The sequence below is a fragment of the Manis pentadactyla genome, chromosome 7 (genome assembly GCF_030020395.1).
Source record: "Manis pentadactyla isolate mManPen7 chromosome 7, mManPen7.hap1, whole genome shotgun sequence".
NCBI lineage: Eukaryota > Metazoa > Chordata > Mammalia > Pholidota > Manidae > Manis > Manis pentadactyla.
This window is the reverse complement of record NC_080025.1, coordinates 97,375,691-97,397,003: the sequence shown is the minus strand read 5'-3', so window position 1 is coordinate 97,397,003 and position 21,313 is coordinate 97,375,691. Positions and strand designations below refer to the sequence as shown.

The window sequence follows — 21,313 nt, the reverse complement described above, 5'->3', positions numbered from 1 at the left end:
AGTCATGGAAGGGAAGGGTAAATAAAGGAACTATTAAAGGTTGGAGGAGACTAAAGATAACAACTAAATACAATGTGGGATCCTGAATTGGATTCTGGGACAGAAAAAAATGAAAACACTGGTGAAATTTGAATAAGGACCATAATTAACCATTAATAGCACTGTACAAATGTTAGCTGTACTCTGATAATTGTACTCTGGCTACATAAAACGTTAGCATTAAGGGAAGCTGGATGAAGGGGATAATGAAAACCTCTGTAGTAATTGTACAACCTTCCTGTAAGTCTAAAGTTATTTCAAAATTAATTTATTAATTATATAGATAGATAGATAGATAGATAGGTATATGTTCACAAAATATTCAGTAAGGCTAGAAAGAAATGATTAGATTATATCTGATAACTGAAAAAACACTCTGAAAGAGCAGTTCCAAGGACATCATGATAAATATCACTATTGCTGTACAGTTAAAAGAGGAACTGAATTTAAACTGACCCCAAAACACATTAGAAGCAGACTTTGTGAACAAACCCTTGAAATTAGCTCTCAAAGTTCAGAATATGCCAAAATAGCCTACATAATTAGATTGTGTAGCTATATGGACTAAAATAAATGGAAGCTCTTTCTTTCAAATAAAGATGGAGGATGAATACTTAAATATTCCTTCAGCTGCCACTCATCCAACTGGTCTACCAAAAATTCTATAAAGTGTTCTCATTTACATGGCCTATATGGCAGAAATCTGTAATGACAGAAAACAGAGAATATACATAAGCAGATCTTTGTCTTGACCTGCCTCCACATATTTCTAAATCTTTTTACTCTTCATCAACATCTCATTCCCAAATTATACAATTTGCTCCTTGAAATCATTTGTTTCATATGGACACCATTAGTTTTACCTCAGTCTTTTCATCCACTTAAGACATGTTTTCTAACTTCATGAATGTGTTTAAATTTCTGCAGGAGCCTCAACTTCATGGTTGAAATCACAACAAATTACGGCTTCTGCCACCCGTTTTGGTAAATTAAGTTTTAATGGATCATAGCTACACCTCTTTGTTTATATATTGTCTATGGCCACTGTTACACTGTAATAGCAGAGTTGATAAGAGTTGGACAGCTGCAACAGAGACTCTTATGGCCCACAATCTTTAAAATATTTACTATCTAATCTTTTACAGAAAAAGCTTGCTCACTCCAGTTTTAAATAACAACTCTAAATTCAGTCAGCAGCTTAACCTAAGTGTCTTTTGAAATCAAAGTCTAGAGCTGCGCTGAACAATACTGAAGCCAATACCCACTAGAAATATGGCTAGTCTGATTTGAGACATGCCATAAGTCTAAAATACACATCAAATTACAAACATTAATATGAAAAAAAGAAAAGAAAACATCTGTTACTATATTTACGATTACATTTTGAAAGGATATTTTGGATATATTGAGTTAAGTAAAATACGTAAAAAATAGTTTCACCTGTTTTACTTCTTATGCATCTGCTGGATTTTCAATTACTTAAGTGGCTCACATTATACTTCCACTGGACAATGCTGGTCTAGAAAGTCTTAAGTTAATGAATGTTGTTCTTATATAACGAGCTTACACATAATTTATCATCCAACCTGGTACACTGTTGAGAGTGGCACAGGTGTTATTAATACAGAGACAATGGCATAGAACCAGAACACTTGGGCATCCTTTAGAAAATACCTGCACGAGAGACAATTTGCCACAAATTTCTATGAATATCACCCTTCTACGATGTTTTCTACATAGATTTAAGAACTTTGGGTTCATCATATTCTTCTCTAACTTTTCTTCTCATAATGCCACTCCATACTTGCCAATTCACTCCACTCCCACAAAAAGGAGTTCTCAAGCTGTGGGGAGTATAGAGAAATGTGTTTCCCTTCCCTCCCATATCATATGTAGTTCACAAAATTAAAAATTAGTAATTATTATGTGCAGGAAAGGGATTCATCTTCTTAAATTCTGGAACATATGCACTTTGGTGCTTTGCTCTGTATTTAAAACTCAGTAAACTTATCTGACTTGAAACCTGCCAATAGAAAATTGGGACTATTCTACTGGTGCTTCCAATTTGATGACAAAGATAATGTATCTCAAATTCAAAATTAAGCCATTAGAAGGAGAGGGGGCACAGAGATGGGTAAAATAGGTAAAGAGGATAAAGAGGTACAAACTTCCAATTTTAAAGTAACTTAGTCATGGGATGGATGTACAGCACAGGGAATATACACAATAATACTGTAATTTATTTTTATGTTGACAGATGTTAACTACATATTTACTGTGGTGAGCATTAAGCAATGTATATAACTGTTGAATCACTGTGTTGTACATCTGAATCCAATACTGTATATCAACTATGCTTCAATAAAAAAAAGAATTAAGCCACCAGAAAAAAATGACAGATTTAAAAACTCAGTATGTTTCAAGACCCAAGCTTATAAAAGGCCTCTAGATGGGGCAGAAACTTCACAAATACAAGTTTCTCAGAATCTCCAGTAATTGGGCAGTTTAGATTGTTGATGTTACATTGTGTGAAATTTTGAAACCACAACTACAATCTTGCTGTTTTATTCTTAAACTCCATGTACTATAAGCATACTACTCACAACTCAGGTATTAAACTTAGCTGTAGTCATTTGTCTTCTAATAATGCCTTGTGTTAAATAGTGTCAATAAAAATTAGGTACTGAAAATGATGATATATATCCATTCCCAGGTTTTTATTTTTGTTCTTGTTGGAGAGGACCTGGGTGAGTGGAGGAAGGGGTAGGAGAGGAAATCAACCAAGTTGCTATTTACCTGAGCCCAAAAGGTTACTGCATCTTCCACATGACTTCCAACCACATCTTCAACTAAAACCAAATCACAATGCAAGGAAATTAGAAATTAATCAAGATATCTAGCTCTTGTATTAAAAAAATTTTTTTAGTGTCAGTACCTTTATTGTAATGTGTATCTTCATCCATCTGGACATTTCCTGAAAAACTAAAACAATTCAATACCTTGAATTAGGTTCTAATAATCTGTCCATTAACAGTGAATAAAGAAAGATGAAACCATATGACATTCAAATTCTCACAAGTATGTTTTGTCCTAAATAAAATTATTAAAATTCAAACTCTATATTAAGATCTTAAAGATATTTTCTTCAATTATTCTTTTGTTTTGAGTGTACTGTATTTTACAATTTCATCATAGATAATCCTTATTTGAAATTACCTCTTAAGCCAAACTTGTACAAATTTACACCGAAGCAGATAGTTGAAGCACATTTTGATCAGTTACATAAATACTTCAGAACAATGTGCACATTCTTTAAAAATTAATGCCTTCCCAAAACAACAGCAAGATTTTCACAATTTAAACAAAAAGAAATGCTACAAATATATAGATAACAAATGCTTCAGACCAGCAGTTTTAAAATGTACCATGGTTTCTGCTTTAGAAGACAGCCTGCAATTAGACTGTCTTAAAATAAGACTATAAAATGAATCAAATTTTGCCCACTAGCAAAAGTAATTTCATTACATATTATACTATGCCACCTACAAAATATTTCAAAATAAACATCTAGTAGTTTATAATTTTATCCTTACACATTAGAATATTGCATTTTACATCCACAAATGTTAGTTCTTTAAGTGAAATTGAAAATAGATTTATTTAAGAACTTTAAAAGTTACCTAAGAGCATCACTATACCAAAGTACCAAATGCTCTCTCCACTACAGAAAGAGAAATGTTAACTCTGTGTCATGGGGGAAAAGAGGGTCATAAAAACTTTTTAAACTTTATTCTTCTAATTTTTGCTAACACTTAAAATTTGTTTTCACATAAAATAGCATCAAAACATCTTCAAAACAAAGGATTCTTCTCCCAAGACTGATCAAAGGGAATTTAATTGGGCAAAAGTTGTAAAACTAAGTTGTAATCTAAACCGTTTGGGGGGACTATATTTTACTGAAAGACACTGGCTTTAGTAAAAATGAAAATGTTCATTTTGGAAATCCCACCACAGTCTTAAGAAGCTATTTCTATAATAGTTTTAAAATCTTATTTTAAAGGGGGTCAAAAGATTTGTCCGTGACTATTATGAAGGAACTAATACTGAACACACCTGCTACAGACCTGGATTACTAAACGGCACTTACAAATCTACAGTTCACGGTGAGAGTTTTGGATAAGTGAGTCCAGGCCCCTCCTTGACAACTATTTTATGAGGGATTTTGACATTAAAATGGCACAGAATTTGCAGGAAGGCAGAATTACAAACTACAACACCGTTTTCACCGAGAACGCGCAGGCCCCAGCCGGTTTCGCCTCTGGGCAGGGCACTCAGCGGCTGGGATCCCTGTCACCCTCACAACTAGGCGGCGGCTCAAACGCTAAGGCAGGCCAGGAAATTGGCCTCGCCCCATACCTGGAGGCCTAATGGCAACCAGGGGTGAAAACAGGTCCCTGACGAGGCCACCATCTGACCTGCCAACTACAAGAGGACTTACTGACCTCACACTTTCTGCTACAGAAACGCTAGAAAAATGCCCTGGGCCCCACATGACAGGCCCTCCGGATTCCGCCGCCGCCACCACGGATCCCTCTGCCCACTCCGCGCACGTGCAGAAACATACCGTGGGGGCCTCGAGCACTTGAGCTCCACCCTGCGCTTGCGCGCGCGGTTCTGCGCCATCGTCCGGTTTGGGACCACCGCCTCGTTCGTTTGGCCGCTGTGGCCGAGGTCGGTGGGGCACGATGGGCGGGGCGACGCACGAGGGGCCACGCACACAGGGAGCACAGCGCGGAGGCTGCGCACGCAGGGAGTTTATACCCTGCACCTGCGGAGTAATGCCTGGTCATTTCAACGCTTCAAATAATGACGCCTGGTAATGGGTTTCGTGAACTTCCTAATCTGTTCATGTTGATTTAAACCAAATTAGAAGAATCCCAACTTTCTTTTTACAAGATGGAAAGGGGAAATTGATTTTGGTAAATGACTGTGATTTTCAGATTAGTAGCTTTGCAAGAATTTCTCAGCCCAAACTTAGCATCAGATCTCTCTGATGTTGCAGCCTTTTTTTTTTTCACATAAGAAAACAATAATATATCTTAGCTCTCTGGTTATGTGCAGATATTACACATGTGGCAAATCTTGCACAACAGTTGAAAATTCTCCCCATTTTTTGGAGATTGATTGAAGTATAATCAACATACAGTAAACTGCACAACCTAAAAGTGCATAATTTGATAAGAATGAACATACATATACACTGTTGAAGTCATCTTTACAGATCAAGATAATCATTTCCTTCACCCCCATAAGTTACCTCATACCTCTGCATAATACTTGGCTCCTCCAAGTGACAGATTATGCTGTCACCATACATTAGTTTGCATTTTCTAGAATTTGATGTTATTGAAATACAGTATGTACATTTTGTCTGCTTTCTTTCACTCAACATAATTGAGATTCATCCATTTTATATATATCAACAGTTTCTTGCTCTTTAATCCTGAGAGCACTATTCCATTGCATAGTTATACAACTTATCTACTTTTTAATAAACATTTGGATTGTTTGATAAACAAGTCTGGGCTTGATCCTAACAAAACCTGCTATGAACAATCATGTGCAAATCTTTGTATGGCATATGTTTTCATTTCTCTTGGGTTAATACCTGGGAATAGAATGGTTGGGTCATATGGCTGTATTTTTTTTTTTAAAGAAACTGCTGAACTGTTTTATGAAGTAGTTTTACTATTTCATATTCCCACCAGCAGTGTTTAAGAGTTCTAGTTGCTGCATATCCTCACCATTTTATATGGTCAGTGTTTTTAAGTTTAGATATTTATATATAATGACACCTCTTGTAGTTTCAATTTGTATTTCTTTATTGACTAAAAATGTTGAGCATCTTTTAGTGTTTATTTTCCATCCATATTCCTTCTTAGGTGAAGTTTCCAAATGTGTTCCCATATTTTAACTTGTCTTCTTATTGAGTTTTGCAGTTCTTTATATTCTGTGGATACAACTTAAGATTTGCAAATATTTTTCTCCCAGTTTGTGGCTTGTCTTTTCATTCTCTAAAAAGGGTATTTCAAAGAGCAGTCACTCTTAATTTTGATGAAGTCCAGTGTATCAGTTTTGTCTTCTATGGATCATGCTTTTGTGCTGTATCTTAAGAAATGTCTTGTCAAACCTAGGTCACAAAAGTTTTCTGTATTTTCTTCTAGACATTTACATGTTTAAGCTTTACATTTAGATCTATAATTCTTTTTTGAGTTAATTTTTATATAAGATGCAAAGTATGAATAAGTTTGGTTTTTTTGCATATGGATATCCAAGTTTTCCAGCACCATTTGTTGAAATGTTGTCATTTCTCCATTGAATTGCCTTTACACCATTGTCAAAAATCAACTGACCTTATATATACAGGTGTATTGCTGGATGCTCTTTTCTGTTACACTGATTCGCTTCCTTTAGATTAAAATCACACCATCTTGATTATTGTAGTTTTAAGTCTTGAGACTTACAAGTACTGTTAGTCTCTCAATCTTGTTCTTTTTCAGTTTCAGTTTTACAGTTCTGTGTGAATTTTAGAATTAACTTATCAGTCTACACAGTCTGCTGATATTTTTATTGGAATTACATTGAATCTATAGATCAATTTGAGAATTCATATCTTAATAATCTTGAATCTTATGATGCATGAACACAGTATATGTCTCCATTTACTTACATCTTGCTTTCTGAGCAGAGTTTTGTATTTTTCAGTGTAAATGTTTTGTATATCTTTTGTCTAATTTATCCCTAAAGACTTATTTTTGTTATTGTAAACAGTATTATTTTCTTACTTTCAATTTCTGGTTATTTTGTTGCTAGTATATAGATATAATTTTTGTATATTGATCTTGTTTTCTGCATCATTGCTAAACTCATTTGTTATTTTTAGTGGTAGATTTTTTAAAGATTTAATAGAATTATCTACATAGATGGTCATGTCATATGCAAATAAAGACTTTCTTTTTCCTTTCCAATCTGAATGTTTTTCTTTCTTTTATCTTGCCTATTACAATGGCTAAAACCTCTAGTATGTTGAATAAAAGTGATAAGAGCAGTCATTCTTGCCATGTTGCTAATCTTAGGAGGAAAGTATTTGCCTTTTGGCATTAAGTATGATGTTCCTATGGGCTTTTAGTAGATATCCTTTGTCAAATTGAAGAAATTAGCTTCTATTTTTAGTTTGCTGAGAGTTTTATCATGAATGCCTGTTGAATTTTGTCAAATACTTCTGCATATATTGAGATGGTTATATGGTTCTTTTTTAGCTTATTATGTGATGCATTACATTGATTTTCAAATATTAAACCAACCTTGCATTCCTTGTCTAAAACCCACTTGATCATGATTATCATAATAATGATGTATTATCCTTTTATATATTCTTTTATTCAATTTGCTGAAATTGTTAAGAATGTTGGCATCTGTGTTTAAGTGAATATTGGTCTGAAATTCTCTTTTCTTGTAATGTCTTTCTCTGGTTTTCAAATCAGAGTAATAGTAATGCTGGTCACATAGAATGAGTTGTAAAAGAACTCCCAACTTCAATTTTCTGAAAAATCTGTATTAAATTGGTAATCTTCTTTCCTTAAATATTTGGTAAAATTCATAGTACAGCCATCTGGGCCTGGAATTTCTCTTTGTAGGAAGCTTTTAAACTACAGACTCAATTTCTTTGATATATGAGCTAAGTAGCATATAACAGATATATGACTAATCAGGTTATCTTTTATTGAATGTGTCTCTTAGTTTTTATCTTTCAAGGCATTTATCCATTTCACCTAAGTTGTTGAATTAACTGGCATAAGGTTTTTATAACATTCCATAATATTCCTTTTAATATCTGTAGAATCTATGTCACCACCCTCATTCCTATCACTGGTGATTTGTATGTTCTATCTTTTTCTGTCTTTTGCTGATCAGTCTAGCTAGAGGTTTAGCACTTTTACTGGTCTTCCAAAAAAAAGTTTTATTCATTTTCTCTATTGCTTTTCTGTTTTCTATTTCTATTTCTGCTCTTATCTTTATTATTTTCTTTTTCCTATTTTAGTTTTCATTTGCTTTTCTTTCACTAGTTCTTTAAGGTGATTTGAGATCTTTGTTCTCTTCTGATACAGGCATTTGCTGCTATAAATTTCCCCTATGTACTATTTTAGCTGAATCCAACAAATATTATATTTTCATTTTCATTCCATTAAAAACACTTCCTCTTCTGTTTTTTTTTTTGACCCATGGATTATTTAGAAACCTGTTATATAACTATAAAGTAGTTGGAGATTTCCCAGATATCTTTGTTACTGATTTCTTTTTCAATACTATTGTGGTCAGAGGACATGCTTTATGATCTGAATGATCTTTAAGTATTGAGACTTGTTTTATGGCCTAGAATATGATCAATCTTAGTAAATGTTTCATGTGCATTAAAAAAAAAAAAAAGAATGTGCATTCTGCTGTTATTAGATTGAGTGTTCTATAAATGTAACTTGGGCCAAGCCGGTTAATAGCTGTTCAAGTCTCCTATATTCTTACTGACTTTTTGTCTACATAACTCATTGGTCAAGGGAGGCCCATAGGTCATTAATTCTGACCCAAGCCTACGGCACCTGAGAAGCATCTAGGGCAAGAAGCAAGAGCTATCAGTGTAGGCCCAAGGATTCTATCAGCTTCTAAGTATACCTACCCCAATTATATATATTTAGGGACTATAGAAATAAACAAAGAGTGGGGCCAGACCCGTTGAACCCATTAAGATGGACTTTGGCAAGGACTCCATTTATCACTGGGCTTCTATAAAACCAGAGACCACAGTGTTCTGGATCTGTTAGGATCCATATCAGCTCAGACTTTATATCAAACTGTCTTTGGTTGAAAAATCTGAGTATGCCTATCTCCCTGCATAGTTACCCTGGTAAATGATGTTAAATGACTGCCCCCTTTGGGGAAGGATCAAGGGGATGTTTATCATATACACTTGAGGATTCTTCCTCAAGGGGATCTGGGCTTTCCCTTCTTCCATCAGTGGGCTCTAGATATGAACTGCCTTAGATCTGGAAATTGGGTGAGGAACCCAGTGTTTATACAAGTGGTTATACGAGTCAAATAACATCCTAATCAGTTATCCTTCTGTTTTACCCCTTGGAACATCATGATCTTAACATTCTTCCCAGATTCATGCCTTGGTACCCATTAATTATGTCCTTTGGGTTTCTGACAAGTTCCAAAACTTGACCTTCAACATTTCTGCATCCTATCATCTACACTAATATCAAGAGCCCAATTTCATGGCAGCATCTTCCACCATCAATTATAGCCTGTAGAGGCCAGCCAATGCCAAGCTTCTCAAAAAAGTTGCCAGTACACCCTTCACCATTACATTTCTTATTGCCTAGTTATTGACAAGTGTCATCTGAGTCTTCCAAAGGAAAACAGTCAAATGGTAGCTTTTCCAGTCTCAAACAACAAATATCTTCTAACACTGCCACTTCTCTGAGCTTTCTGACCTCTTCCTCCATACTATGCCAAATAACTTCCAGAATTTCCACATCTTTCATAAGCAATCCTAGCAGTGTGTTAGGACCAACTCCAGAAATCCTTGCCAGGGCATTAAGTCTGATCATGAGTAAGTGTTACCATGCCACTCTCTCCTATCAATCTCATATTGGAGAAAGAGGGCCAAGAGAATTTGAAGTAGCATACCAGATGTGTCAATACAGTTATATATAATGCATAGTTAACACAACAACTTAAAAATCAGTGGACACCAGTAGAAAATTATATAATTTTGAAATACAGCTTTTTACTTACAAATATAAATCAACGTTACAAAGTTTGAAAATAAAAACCAATGGATTTTAACCTACTATTTTGAATGAAACAAAATATATTTGTTCAAAACCCTCAATAAGTAGCCTGAGAAAGTTAAATTATGATAGACTAATAGTATATTTACTCCACTTTCAGGTTTTGACTAATATGAAAAAAATTTCATTTGTTAGGAGATAAAAAGTACATGCAAAGTAGGAAATCATGAATTTTGATAAAAGTAATATAAGGTATTTTCACTTATGTAAATAAACATAAAAAGAAACTTTACACAGTAAAAGAAGTAAATAATTTGGGAGAAAAATAAACTTTATTATATTTAAATAAACACAAAAATGATATTTGGATGATGGCTTTAATTTCCCCGATAGTCTTTATGAAGGTTTTGTACTTGATGGCAATAGTGCTTTTCCTTTCTGCTTAGCAGCCTTTTCAATTTTTGTCTGTAAATTTAAAATATTTGTTGATATAATAATTTGTAAAACATTCTAAAGAAAAAAAGGTTATACATACCTCATTTGGATTCATATCTTATTTATCACAGCCATTTCACAGTTATTTAGCAGTTTTTAAGCTGCTAAATGTTAAAGCCAAAATCTGATGGTTGAAGGGACCTAATTGCATTTTTTAAATATGGTTTGATTTCAACTTTACCAAAGCATTTTCATTAAAATTGTACAATGAATATTGCTTTGGAGAAAATGAATAAGTAATTTTAATTGCCACTAAAAAAAATTTTTTTTAAAGCTTAAATGCCTAAACTTACATCCAGCTTATGCACATTCCCTATAGGGTTAGAAAATACACTGGATTATCTCCAGAACATGGACTGCTTTAAGGATTCGTTTTCTTACTTTTAGTTTCTACATTTCTACAGTTACCTTCCTGAAGTCTGTCCTTCATTGTAACTAAAGAAAAGAAGAAGCTTGCATACCCTAAAAAGTGGCCTTATGACCTTTTAGAAACATATAAACCATTTCCATGGGGAAAAAAAGAACCCAGAGAACACAAAGCCCTCTAGCCTCTTACTTACTACCACTCACACTCATACACAGATTCCCTGAGACAGCACCACTGCCTTACCCTGCAAGAGAAGGGGAGAGAAAATATGGGGCATGGGAGATAGAGGCAGGGCCTCCTACCTTTTAAGGTGACAGGAATAGTATCAAGAAAGCAAAAGGGACCCAGTAAAACCAATCTACTCAATCTCATCAAACTGAAAATAACTTCCCAATAATAAAATTTAATGAATCTCACCTTTCTCTTCCCCTTTTTTTCTCTCTACCTCCATTTAGAGTCTGCTAAGAATCTCATCCAGAAATCATCCACTCATATTACTCTTACACACTATACCAGTCAACAGGTCATCTGAAGGACCCCCACGAACACATTATGTTAAGGCAAAGATTACAGGCTTTGGAGTCAGGGAAGTATCTGAATCCTCCTTCTATCATCTGTCAAACATTTGAGGCAAGTTATTTAACCAACAGTTTTCTCATTTGTCAAAAAAGATCATAGTAATAGATACTCCTCAGGGTTCTAAAGGTGTAAATAAGATCATATATAGAAAGACCTAGGTACTTAACAAGCACTCAACAAATGGTAGTCACTTTTCCCCTCTCACTTAGAGCCAAGTGTTAGATTTGTAACATCAAAAGAGAGCAAAGATGCTAAACAAACAAAGCCAAAGCAGTGCTTGCTCATTTGAAATAGGACTTAGCAAATACTTCCACTTAGTCTAGTGTCTAAAGAGCAAAGATACTCCTCTTGTTTTTTTCAATTTCCTGGCACTAACACAGTGCCTTGCACCTAGCTGACCTTTGGTAATTGTTTTCTTAATAAAATTCTCCTTTCTTGGGGAAAAGAAACCAAAGGTCCTCCACAGTGGAAGGAAATAATTTTACCTGATTTATAAAAGAAGCAAAAAGGCAACTCTCTAATAGTATGTGTAAGTAGTTGGTAAACTATGTCACCACAAAGGCTTCTGTTATCAAAGGTGACTCATACTAATCAGATTCTTGCCCACATCAAATGGTATTAACAATTAGCAAAGGATACAAGCAAAACAAGACACAGACTTAGTGTTGCTTTCTGAAGGGGGCCTAAACCCATCGGATTCAGGTGCTGATCATCCCTATTCCCTCAGTGATGTGTGTCTTGGTTTTTTGGAGTAAAAGGCTAACAACGGGTATGGTACATGTCAGCTCAGAGGAAGTTGTTTAGGTTTGAGCTTCTTAGCTTTATGCTCCAATAATCACACAGGCTAGAGACTTTATAAGCCTTATCGCATAAATCCATAAATCTCACAGTCTGGAGTGTTATAGACTACATCTCATAAATCCATAAATTCTCCATCTATTTATAAGAAGCAGTCTGGATGGGTCAGCTATATCCTTAAAAACATTCACAGAGAAGAACTTCTCCATTATCTTTCCAGAAGTAAATACCATTGGCATGTTTTCAAGGCAGTCAACACTACCCAGGCTTCTGGAGGAAGTAAGGAAGGAATCCTAAAAGTATAAATAAGATCACAAAGCCTATGAGGAAAACCTTAAGTTCAGCTGTGAACGTGTATGTTCCAAGAACAGAGATCAACTTGATTATAAATCTATCTTTGTTGACGCTGTTGCAAAAATAGCCTTTTTTTCCTCACTCTGACCATTTTATCTCCTTCCCTGATATTCTACCACCATCATATCTCTCCCTTAGACTAGAGATTTCTGTGTTGTCCAGTAAGGTAGCCATTAGCCACATGTGGCTACTGAACATTTGAAACGTGGCTACTGTAACTGAGGAAACAAATTTTTGATTTTAATTTATTTAAATTTAGACTTACAGAGTCACATATGATGAATGGCTCCAATACAGATATAAAATATTTTTATCACTGCAGAAAATTCTACTTTCTAATTCTGCCTTAAATCATACCCAGGACTCTCCCCTTCTACTTCGAAATTCTTCATCAGGAAAACTAAGCTAATCTCTTTGTCCCCTACTCACTTCCTCTGCTACTGATGGGGAATTTATTTAATGGTCTTCTTTTCCACACTTTCAGTTACTCCATAAGTTCTTGTCTAAGAGTTGCAGAGGACATACAAAATGTGACAAGAATGTCTTTACTTTCATGGCACTTGTTACCTACTTGGAGAAATAATAAATGGCCACAAAGTAACTCTAAAATAAGCCCTAAGTAAAGTATTTTGGGGAATATACTAAATGGCTGGATCCCATTCCTCATAATAAGTCAACATCCTTTTATCTGGTGATAAACAAAAGCAAAGCTAAACTTTCAAATATGAACACTGTCATGAGACATATCAAATGTGTAAGTAGATGGTGTGTGAAAGCAAATATCACTTATATCTGTGCATTTTTTTTCAATTTTCCATAAATATTTATTGAAAACTTAACTACATACAAGGCACTGTATTTAGTTCTGGGAAAAATACAAAGAAGAAAATTCTATGCTTATCTCCAAAGAAGTTTACAGTGTGGTGGAGAACTGATGAAAATTATCATTACTGAAAGCTGGGAACACAGTAATGCTGTAGTTGTTGAGTCATGGATATTGTAGAAATGCCTTTATGTTTAGTGTTCTGTTTCTTAAAGGATACTGAGTAATTTTAACTTGAGTCTGGATATATCTAGAAGCCACTAAGAAGAAATACTACATATTAAGAATTCAAGATACAATTTACAGATCTGCTGATGATTCATATTTATTAGACAGTTTTATTTGTACAGTTGATCTTTATGATCTCTGCATATTAACCAATGTGTTATATATATTATTTATTAGTCCTATTTCTCTGAATTGTTCTAAATAAGCCTCAAAGCCTAACTCTGGCTATATAAGACTTTATAAATTATCTTTAATGATGATCCAAATCAATAATATTAATGTTCCAATGTCTTTGTTATAAGCAAATGCTTATTGTACACAGATTTTCCCCACACACTTACCCTTTCCTGGTATCGTCTTTCAAAGAAAGCCATATCATCCTCTTCAGGTCTCCTTAAGGAAGAAACTTGACTACTTGTACCTACTAATAAGGAAAAAAAATTCTAAGTAATATATGTATGTAATTATAAATTCTCCTGAAATAAAGAAAACTTTACTCCTACCCAGTGATTTAAATAAACCCAGTGATAATTTATTTTTCAAACCAGAAATTATCTAAATGGATCATTGATCCTACTACCTAAGTCTCTTTTAGAAAGCAAAGAGTGTAAGACAAAAGTAGTTTTCACTGGCAAACATTCTCCAAATATTCATATTAAATAATGCCATATGGCTATTTCATATAAGAGCACACTTACCTTTGTTCAGCTACATTTTACATCTTATAGCTACACTAGAAATGCATGAACAGAACTAACTATAGAAGGTTCAGCGTATAATCTGAGTATTTGTATCTCCCCAAAATTAATATGTTGGAATCCTAATGTCCAATGTGATGGTCTTAGGAGGTGGGACTTTTGAGAAAGAGGAGCCCTCGTGAATGTGATTAGTGTTCTTACAAAAGAGACTTCACAGAGATTCCTCAGCCCTTCTACCATGTGAGAGCACAATGAGAAGGCAACAGCTAATGAATCAGGAAGAAGGCCTTCATCAAAACACAACTATGCTGGCACCTGATCTTGGACTTCCAGCTCCATTAACTGTGAGAACTTTCTGTTGCTTATAAGCTACCCAGTCTATGGTGTTTTGTTATAACCACCCAAGCAGGCTATGACAGTTTGTGTAGGCAACCACAAGTGATGATACTACCTGCCTTGAAATTTGTCAAAAGTAAAATAATTTTAACCATTTTCCATGATGTTTACTTTTTTAAACTAATCAAGTACTAGTTTGTGATTAAAGGAATTTAAAATTGCCTCAAGAAGGAAAGTCTGGTTTTTTTTGTAGGTACACAGAGAGCCTAGTCTCATGGGCAAGTCCACCTTCATTTCAGGTGAATGCCTTGGTTGGGTCCCTTCATGTCTAAAATAGAATTATCAACCTGAACACCTGTTCTAGTTTTTAAAGCATATGAATTCATCCTCAATCAGCAACAAAAAAGTCATATTACTCCAGTCACCACAGAGTACAGCCACACTGCAACTAACAAAAGCCTGGCTAAGAAAAGTTGCTTAGAATATGCGCTATCTATCCATTTGTCTGAAAACTCTGGGTTTCTCATTGGATTTTGCTGACTGAGCTCTTGCAAAATCACCTTCACTGAGCTGCATTTTAATGGTATGTTACCATTTGTCTGATAAACTGGTATATTACACTTTCATCAAAGGTAGCTATCAGAAATAAACAATCACATATGCTGCATTTGCTGAAAACATGGTTTTAAGGACCTTGGGCCACTGCATCACTGACAGTCACTACCTAGCCAGACATCTTTAAAATCCAGCATTGATGTAACTTTCATTAGCCCTGAGTATACATTCCTCCTAGTATTTAATCCCACCTTCCTTTGTGCCTTGACTGTCACTATACTCAGTTAAAACTGAAGCTTAATGCAGCAATTACTTCAGTCTTGAAAGTTGACACAGTTGTGTCCTTTTTCTTGGTTCCAATGTCTTACTTCAATCTACATTTTATCATCATTTCACTGTGTATTGTTTTTGTAAGCACAACACAACATTTATGGTTACCTATACAAACTGTTTTAAAATAGCTTGCAGAGAAAGAGTACATGGAATGGTCATATGAAAATACAAATAAATCAGAGAAAATTCTCATTTTAAAATATTTTTAAACATTAAATATCAAATAAATCATAAAAATTCCTTCTTTAATATTTTTATTCTTGTTTTCAATAAAGTAACTAGAATAGTAGTGCTTAGAAATGAATCCTATTCATCTTCATGTGTAACTTACAAACGATAAAACCTTGCAAACCTGTAGCTATGACTGGATCACTTGGGAGAGCCTGAAGGATGAAAGCAATTAGCCCACTAGGGGGCTCTCTTATTCAGACCTCAAGGCAATATCATGTACTAGAATCAGGTTTTAAAACGGTATCACTGTGTTATCAGAATCTTCCTAATTCTCAGAGTTAGCCGTTTTTCCCAATAAAAAAATGAAGCTTCTTGCTTTTTCTCAATGCCTGGCCAATAAAAAAGAAAGTGATAATCAAATTATGGTAACACTGGAAAAAAGAAAGAGATCTAGAAAATTAATCAGTCTATACTTTTACTTACTACACCTAAAATATTTCTCAATTTAATTTTATTACCATCTGTTAGTGTTTCTGGAGAAGAACTCGATGATGCTTGAAATGCTTTTAGAAATGGGTGGTCCACAGCCGTAACTGGAGAGTCTAAAAACTCAACTGATGGGACACCTGAGAACAAAATATATGAAGAATAAAAATTGAATCTCTATTTCTTAAGATACAAAGAAGTTCTTTCAAATGTGAAGTAAATTGGAACCTCAGCCGAATTATCAGAAAAAAATATTTTCTGTAAAAAGGAAAATTTTATTTAGATTTTTATCTGCCATATTAAGGCAAATGGGTAAAAAGTATTTTTGTATTTCTCAGAGATCTTTTTCATACACACACAAACAATATTCACAAATGTAATTGTATGTCAGCAGAGAAGTACAAAATCTTAACATGGTTACGAAACACTACCAAAAGCAAGACATTTATGATGAAGAACCACTAGTTGAAGAGAGCAGAATAGGTGTATTTTTTCTTTATTTCTCTCTGGGAAACCATCTTAAAACAAAGTTGGAAAAATAAAGAAAACTAATTTAATGAAATGAAGAAACATCCACAACCCCAAACCACAAACTACAAAGACCAAATGCTAAATTCATTGACTTCTGGACCAAAAGGAAGGAAGCTGCAGAGACAATGTACAGGTGGCTCTGTCTTCTACACAAACTCCCACCTCCCCCACATCCCTATCCCCATACCCTGGGTAAAGGAAAGGAAATAAACTTTTAGTCCTATTTGGTTTTAACGGTTAGTCCTTTTAACAACATAGTGTGGGACAACTGCTGCCTTTCAGACTCGGGCTGCCCCCTTTCCCACCTCATCTATCATGTGGCTGTGGGAATATAAGAGAAGGAGCTCAGGCCCAGTCAGGTCCTTGGTTGTACATGTACTACAGATCTCAAATGCTCAAGGATGGAGTTTAGTTGTAATTTAGTCTCTCAACTTGGTGGGACCTGGTAGCCTCACACCTGCTCTCACTAGACATCCACACCCCTCATTGCCTGCCACTTCCTCTACTGAATCCCCAGAGCTCAACAGATCCCCTCTAGCTCTGCACTGAGGTTACTCTTGCCCCTTGCTATGACAAGATGCCATGTCAGGCCACTGCCTCACAGCTCAGCTGCCTTTCAAGCACACCTAAGAGCTAAAAACTACGGACTTCTTCTGCCTCACAAAGGAACCACATTCCAGCAAGGGGTCATCTCTGTCCAGGACTTTATGTGGCTAATAGAGCAGACCTGCTCTGCCCCAGGATCCCCAACACTGGAAGTAAAGACAAAAATATGTTTCCTCTCCTCACTTTCACCTTTCTTCACTCCATCTTCTCCCAGGATCCAGAAGGGGGAGGGTTTATTGCTTTTATTATAAAGATATTTAAATGCTCCACATCACTAATCATCAGCGAAATGTTAATTAAAACCACAATGAGATATCACCTCACACCAGTTAGGATGGCCAACATTCAAAAGACAAGAAAGAACAAATGCTGGTGAGGATGCAGAGAAAGGGGAACCCTCCTACACTGTTGGTGCAAATGTCAATTAGTTCAACCATTGTGGAAAGCAATATGAAGGCCCTCAAAAAACTAAAAATAGAAATACCATTTGACCCAGAAATTCCACTCCTAGGAATTTACTGGAAGAAAACAAGATCCCTGATTCAAAAAGACATACGAACCCCTATGTTTATCACTGCACTATTTACAATAGCTAAGATATGGAAGCAACCCAAGTGTCCATTAGTAGATGAATGGACAAAGAAGACGTGGTACATATACACAATAGAATATTATTCAGCCATAAAAGGAAAACAAATCCTACCATTTGTGACAACATGGATGGATCTAGAGGGTATTATGCTCACTAAAAGCAGCCAGGAGGAGAAAGACAAATACCAAATGATTTCACTCATTTGTGGAGTATTAAAAAAAAAAAAGCAAAACTGAAGGAATAAAACAGCAGCAGACTCACAGACACCAAGAAGCTACTAGCAATTATCAAAAGGGAGGGGCTGGAGAGGGGGGGGGAGAGGGAGTGGGAAGGGCATTAAGGGGCACTATAATTCGCTATCACAATATAGGTAGGTCATGGAGAAGGCAGTAAAGCACGGAGAAGACAATGACTCTATAGCATCTTACTATGCTGATAGACAGTGACCGTAATAGAGGGGGTAAGGACTTGATAATGTGGTTGAATGTTGAAACCAAAGTGTTGTTTTTGTCAAACCATCATAAGATTGTATATCAATGATACTTTGATTTTTAAAAAATACTTAAGTAATGAAATACCGGAAGTCACAAAAAGGCAAAGATGCCAATTGCTACCACTATTACTTAGCACTGTTTTTAAATGCCAGTGATTTTTAAAGACAAGAGTAAGAAGAGTAACAAGATTAGAAAGGAAGGTGCCAAATTAACTGAACACTTATTTAAAACTCTAGGTAACAGTGACTGGTGACAAAACAGTTTAAAAAACATTTGTTTTTTCATGAACAAACAATAATCAACTAGAAAATATAAAGGAATAAAAAAATCCATGTATGATGGCTATAAAAAAAAGATGAAATACCTAGAAATAAAATTGAGAACTGCGCAGGACTTTTATGAAGATAACTTCAGAACTCCATTAGCTACAGAAGACAAATAAATGAAGAGACTCAATATTTTTAAAATATCAATTCTTACATTAATCTATACATTCAATGTGACATCACTGAAATAATAGAATGTTTTTGTAACAATAGAATGTTTTCAAAAATTATGTTTCCAAAATTCTAAAAAAAGTAAAAGGTAGGAACAGGTCAGGAAAATTCTTAAGTAATAAAATAAAGCCATCAATGTTAACTTATTATAAAGCTATCATACTTAAAATTTGGTAGTTGCACAGAAATAGATAATGAGGTAGGTTAATGAGTCCAGAACATTTCCTGGGTTGAATTCAACCCTACCACTTACTGGCTGAATAACACAGAAAAAGAAGTTTTACTTCTCTGTGCTGAATTCTCTCATCTGTAAATTAGGATTAATAATGGCCCCTAACTCAAAGTTATTGTGAGAATTAAATGAGGTAATAGATGTAAAGAGGTTGGAACAACCCCTGGCAGTCAAAGCTGCAAACATCAATAACATCATTATTTTTTGCCACTGGTAATTGGGTTTTCTATAACTGTTGCATGAGCCTAATTCAATCATGCACCAGTGAAAATTAAAAAGGGATTTATTTATGGAATTTAAAAGCTAGTTGTAAAATTACCTAGAAGAGAAAATGCACAGATATATCAAGGCAATCTTGAAAAAAAAAAAAACAGGAGGAATTTACCATACCAAATATCAAAACATACTATGAAAATAATAATTAAAAAATTGGCACACAATAGACAAACAGGCCAATGGCCCAAAAGAGAGAGTATGAATGCATATGACAAAGGCAAAGTTTCTAATTATTTGGGAAAGAATGGTGTTTAAACAACTTGCCATGAATTTGGACAAAAACTGAAGTTTTACACACATTACACTTTCAAGAAATAAATCCCAGATATACAAGAAAGCTAAACAAAAAAACAAAATAATTAAGTATTAAAGTAAAATAAGGGAAAACACATTTTACAAAGTTGGAGTAGGAAAGGTCTGCTTCTAAAATAAAAACTGTAAGAAAAAAAAGATAGAGCTAAATGACAGAATGGAAGAAAATACCTAAATATCTGCAAAATCATAAAGCATCAGCATACAGAATATATATGAAGACTTCTTATAACTCAATGAGAAAAGATAAAAACACAAAAATGAACAAAGTATATGAAGACAATTCAGAAAGTAAAATGGCAAATATGTATGAGAAGACTCACCTCATTAATAATAAAGGAAATCAAACTGAAACACTAACATTTTTACATGTCAGACTGGCAAAATATTAAGTTTAATGATATCCATGATAAGCACAAATGTGAGGAAATAGGTAAGTTAAATACCCATTAGAAGTATAAACAAGTACAGCGTTTTTGGAGGGCAGTTTGACAAAATTTACTAAAATTTGAAGTATGTGTACATACTTCAACCCAACAATTCTACTCTGTATCTACCACAGAGTCAAATTCACACAGTGTATGAGGTAGCAAGCTCAAGGAATTTTTTTTTCTTTTTTTTTTTTTTTTTTGAGAGGGCATCTCTCATATTTATTGATCAAATGGTTGTTAACAACAATAAAATTCTGTATAGGGGACTCAATGCACAATCATTAATCAACCCCAAGCCTAATTCTCAACAGTCTCCAATCTTCTGAAGCATAATGAACAAGTTCTTTCATGGTGAACAAATTCTTACATAGTGAATAAGTTCTTACACGGTGAACAGTGCAAGGGCAGTCATCACAGAAACTTTCGGTTTTGATCACGCATTATGAACTATACACAATTAGGTCAAATGTGAATATTCGTTTGATTTTTATACTTGATTTATATGTGAATCCCAAATTTCTCCCTTATTATTATTATTATTATTATTACTATTTTTTTTAAATAAAATGCTGAAGTGGTAGGTAGATGCAAGATAAAGGTAGAAAACATAGTTTAGTGCTGTAAGACGGCAAATGTAGATGATCAGGTGTGTGCCTGTAGACTAAGTATTAATCCAAGCTAGACAAGGGCAATAAAACATCCACGGATGCAGAAGATTTCTCTCAAAACGGGGGGTGAGGTTCTAAGCCTCCCCTCTGTTGATCCCCAATTTCTCACCTGATGGCCCCCCTGCAACTGTGCCTGTCTTAGGTTGTTCCTCCCTTGAGGAATCTTACCCGTCTCTGGCTAACCAGTCATCTTCCGGGGCCATACAGGGAAATGTAAAGTTGGTAAGTGAGAGAGAAGCCTTATTGTTTGAAAAGGTTAGATTTTTACTTCTTTGCAGATTTATGCCCTGTGGCTTTTATGCCCAGCATTTGTCTTGAGGTATCTTTACCATTTGGAAGAATTATGATACACGGTAATTTCGTTATGAGGCACGAATTCTACTTAAGGGTTGTAATTAGGAAGAAAGAAGAAAAGCTATAGAAGTAGCAGGCAGAAGAAAACATGGAAAGATTGATTATTTCTTTGACATATCTTCTTGTAGAGTAACTTCAGCATGGATAGGTTTTAACAAACTACTAATTAAATTGCACACACACATTAACATGATAGGAATACAGCTA

The 21,313-nt window shown here is 34.8% G+C and overlaps 2 protein-coding genes across 8 annotated transcripts in view; both read right to left on the bottom strand.

The window, feature by feature from the left end:
• Window positions 1-4,800, bottom strand: part of STK31 (serine/threonine kinase 31) — a 123,973-nt gene extending 119,173 nt beyond the window's left edge. For 3 of the 5 annotated variants that reach the window (XM_057504587.1, XM_036877788.2, XM_036877806.2), the window contains exons 1-3: window positions 4,664-4,800; window positions 2,975-3,021; window positions 2,836-2,888 (exon numbers count right to left, since the gene is read on the bottom strand). In XM_057504587.1, coding sequence (XP_057360570.1) covers window positions 2,836-2,888; window positions 2,975-3,021; window positions 4,664-4,722 — 159 coding nt within the window. In that variant the 5' untranslated portion in view covers window positions 4,723-4,800. Of the gene's footprint in view, window positions 1-2,835; window positions 2,889-2,974; window positions 3,022-4,541 lie in introns of all 5 variants that reach the window. The other 2 variants (XM_036877795.2, XM_036877827.2) reach the window with 2 other exon arrangements.
• A 5,123-nt stretch (window positions 4,801-9,923) lies between these two features.
• Window positions 9,924-21,313, bottom strand: part of FAM221A (family with sequence similarity 221 member A) — a 36,483-nt gene continuing 25,093 nt past the window's right edge. For 2 of the 3 annotated variants that reach the window (XM_036877757.2, XM_036877775.2), the window contains 3 exons: window positions 16,146-16,253; window positions 13,876-13,958; window positions 9,924-10,355 (listed from right to left, as the gene is read on the bottom strand). In XM_036877757.2, coding sequence (XP_036733652.1) covers window positions 10,287-10,355; window positions 13,876-13,958; window positions 16,146-16,253 — 260 coding nt within the window. In that variant the 3' untranslated portion in view covers window positions 9,924-10,286. The remainder of the gene's footprint in view (window positions 10,356-13,875; window positions 13,959-16,145; window positions 16,254-21,313) is intronic. The other variant, XM_036877766.2, reaches the window with a different exon arrangement.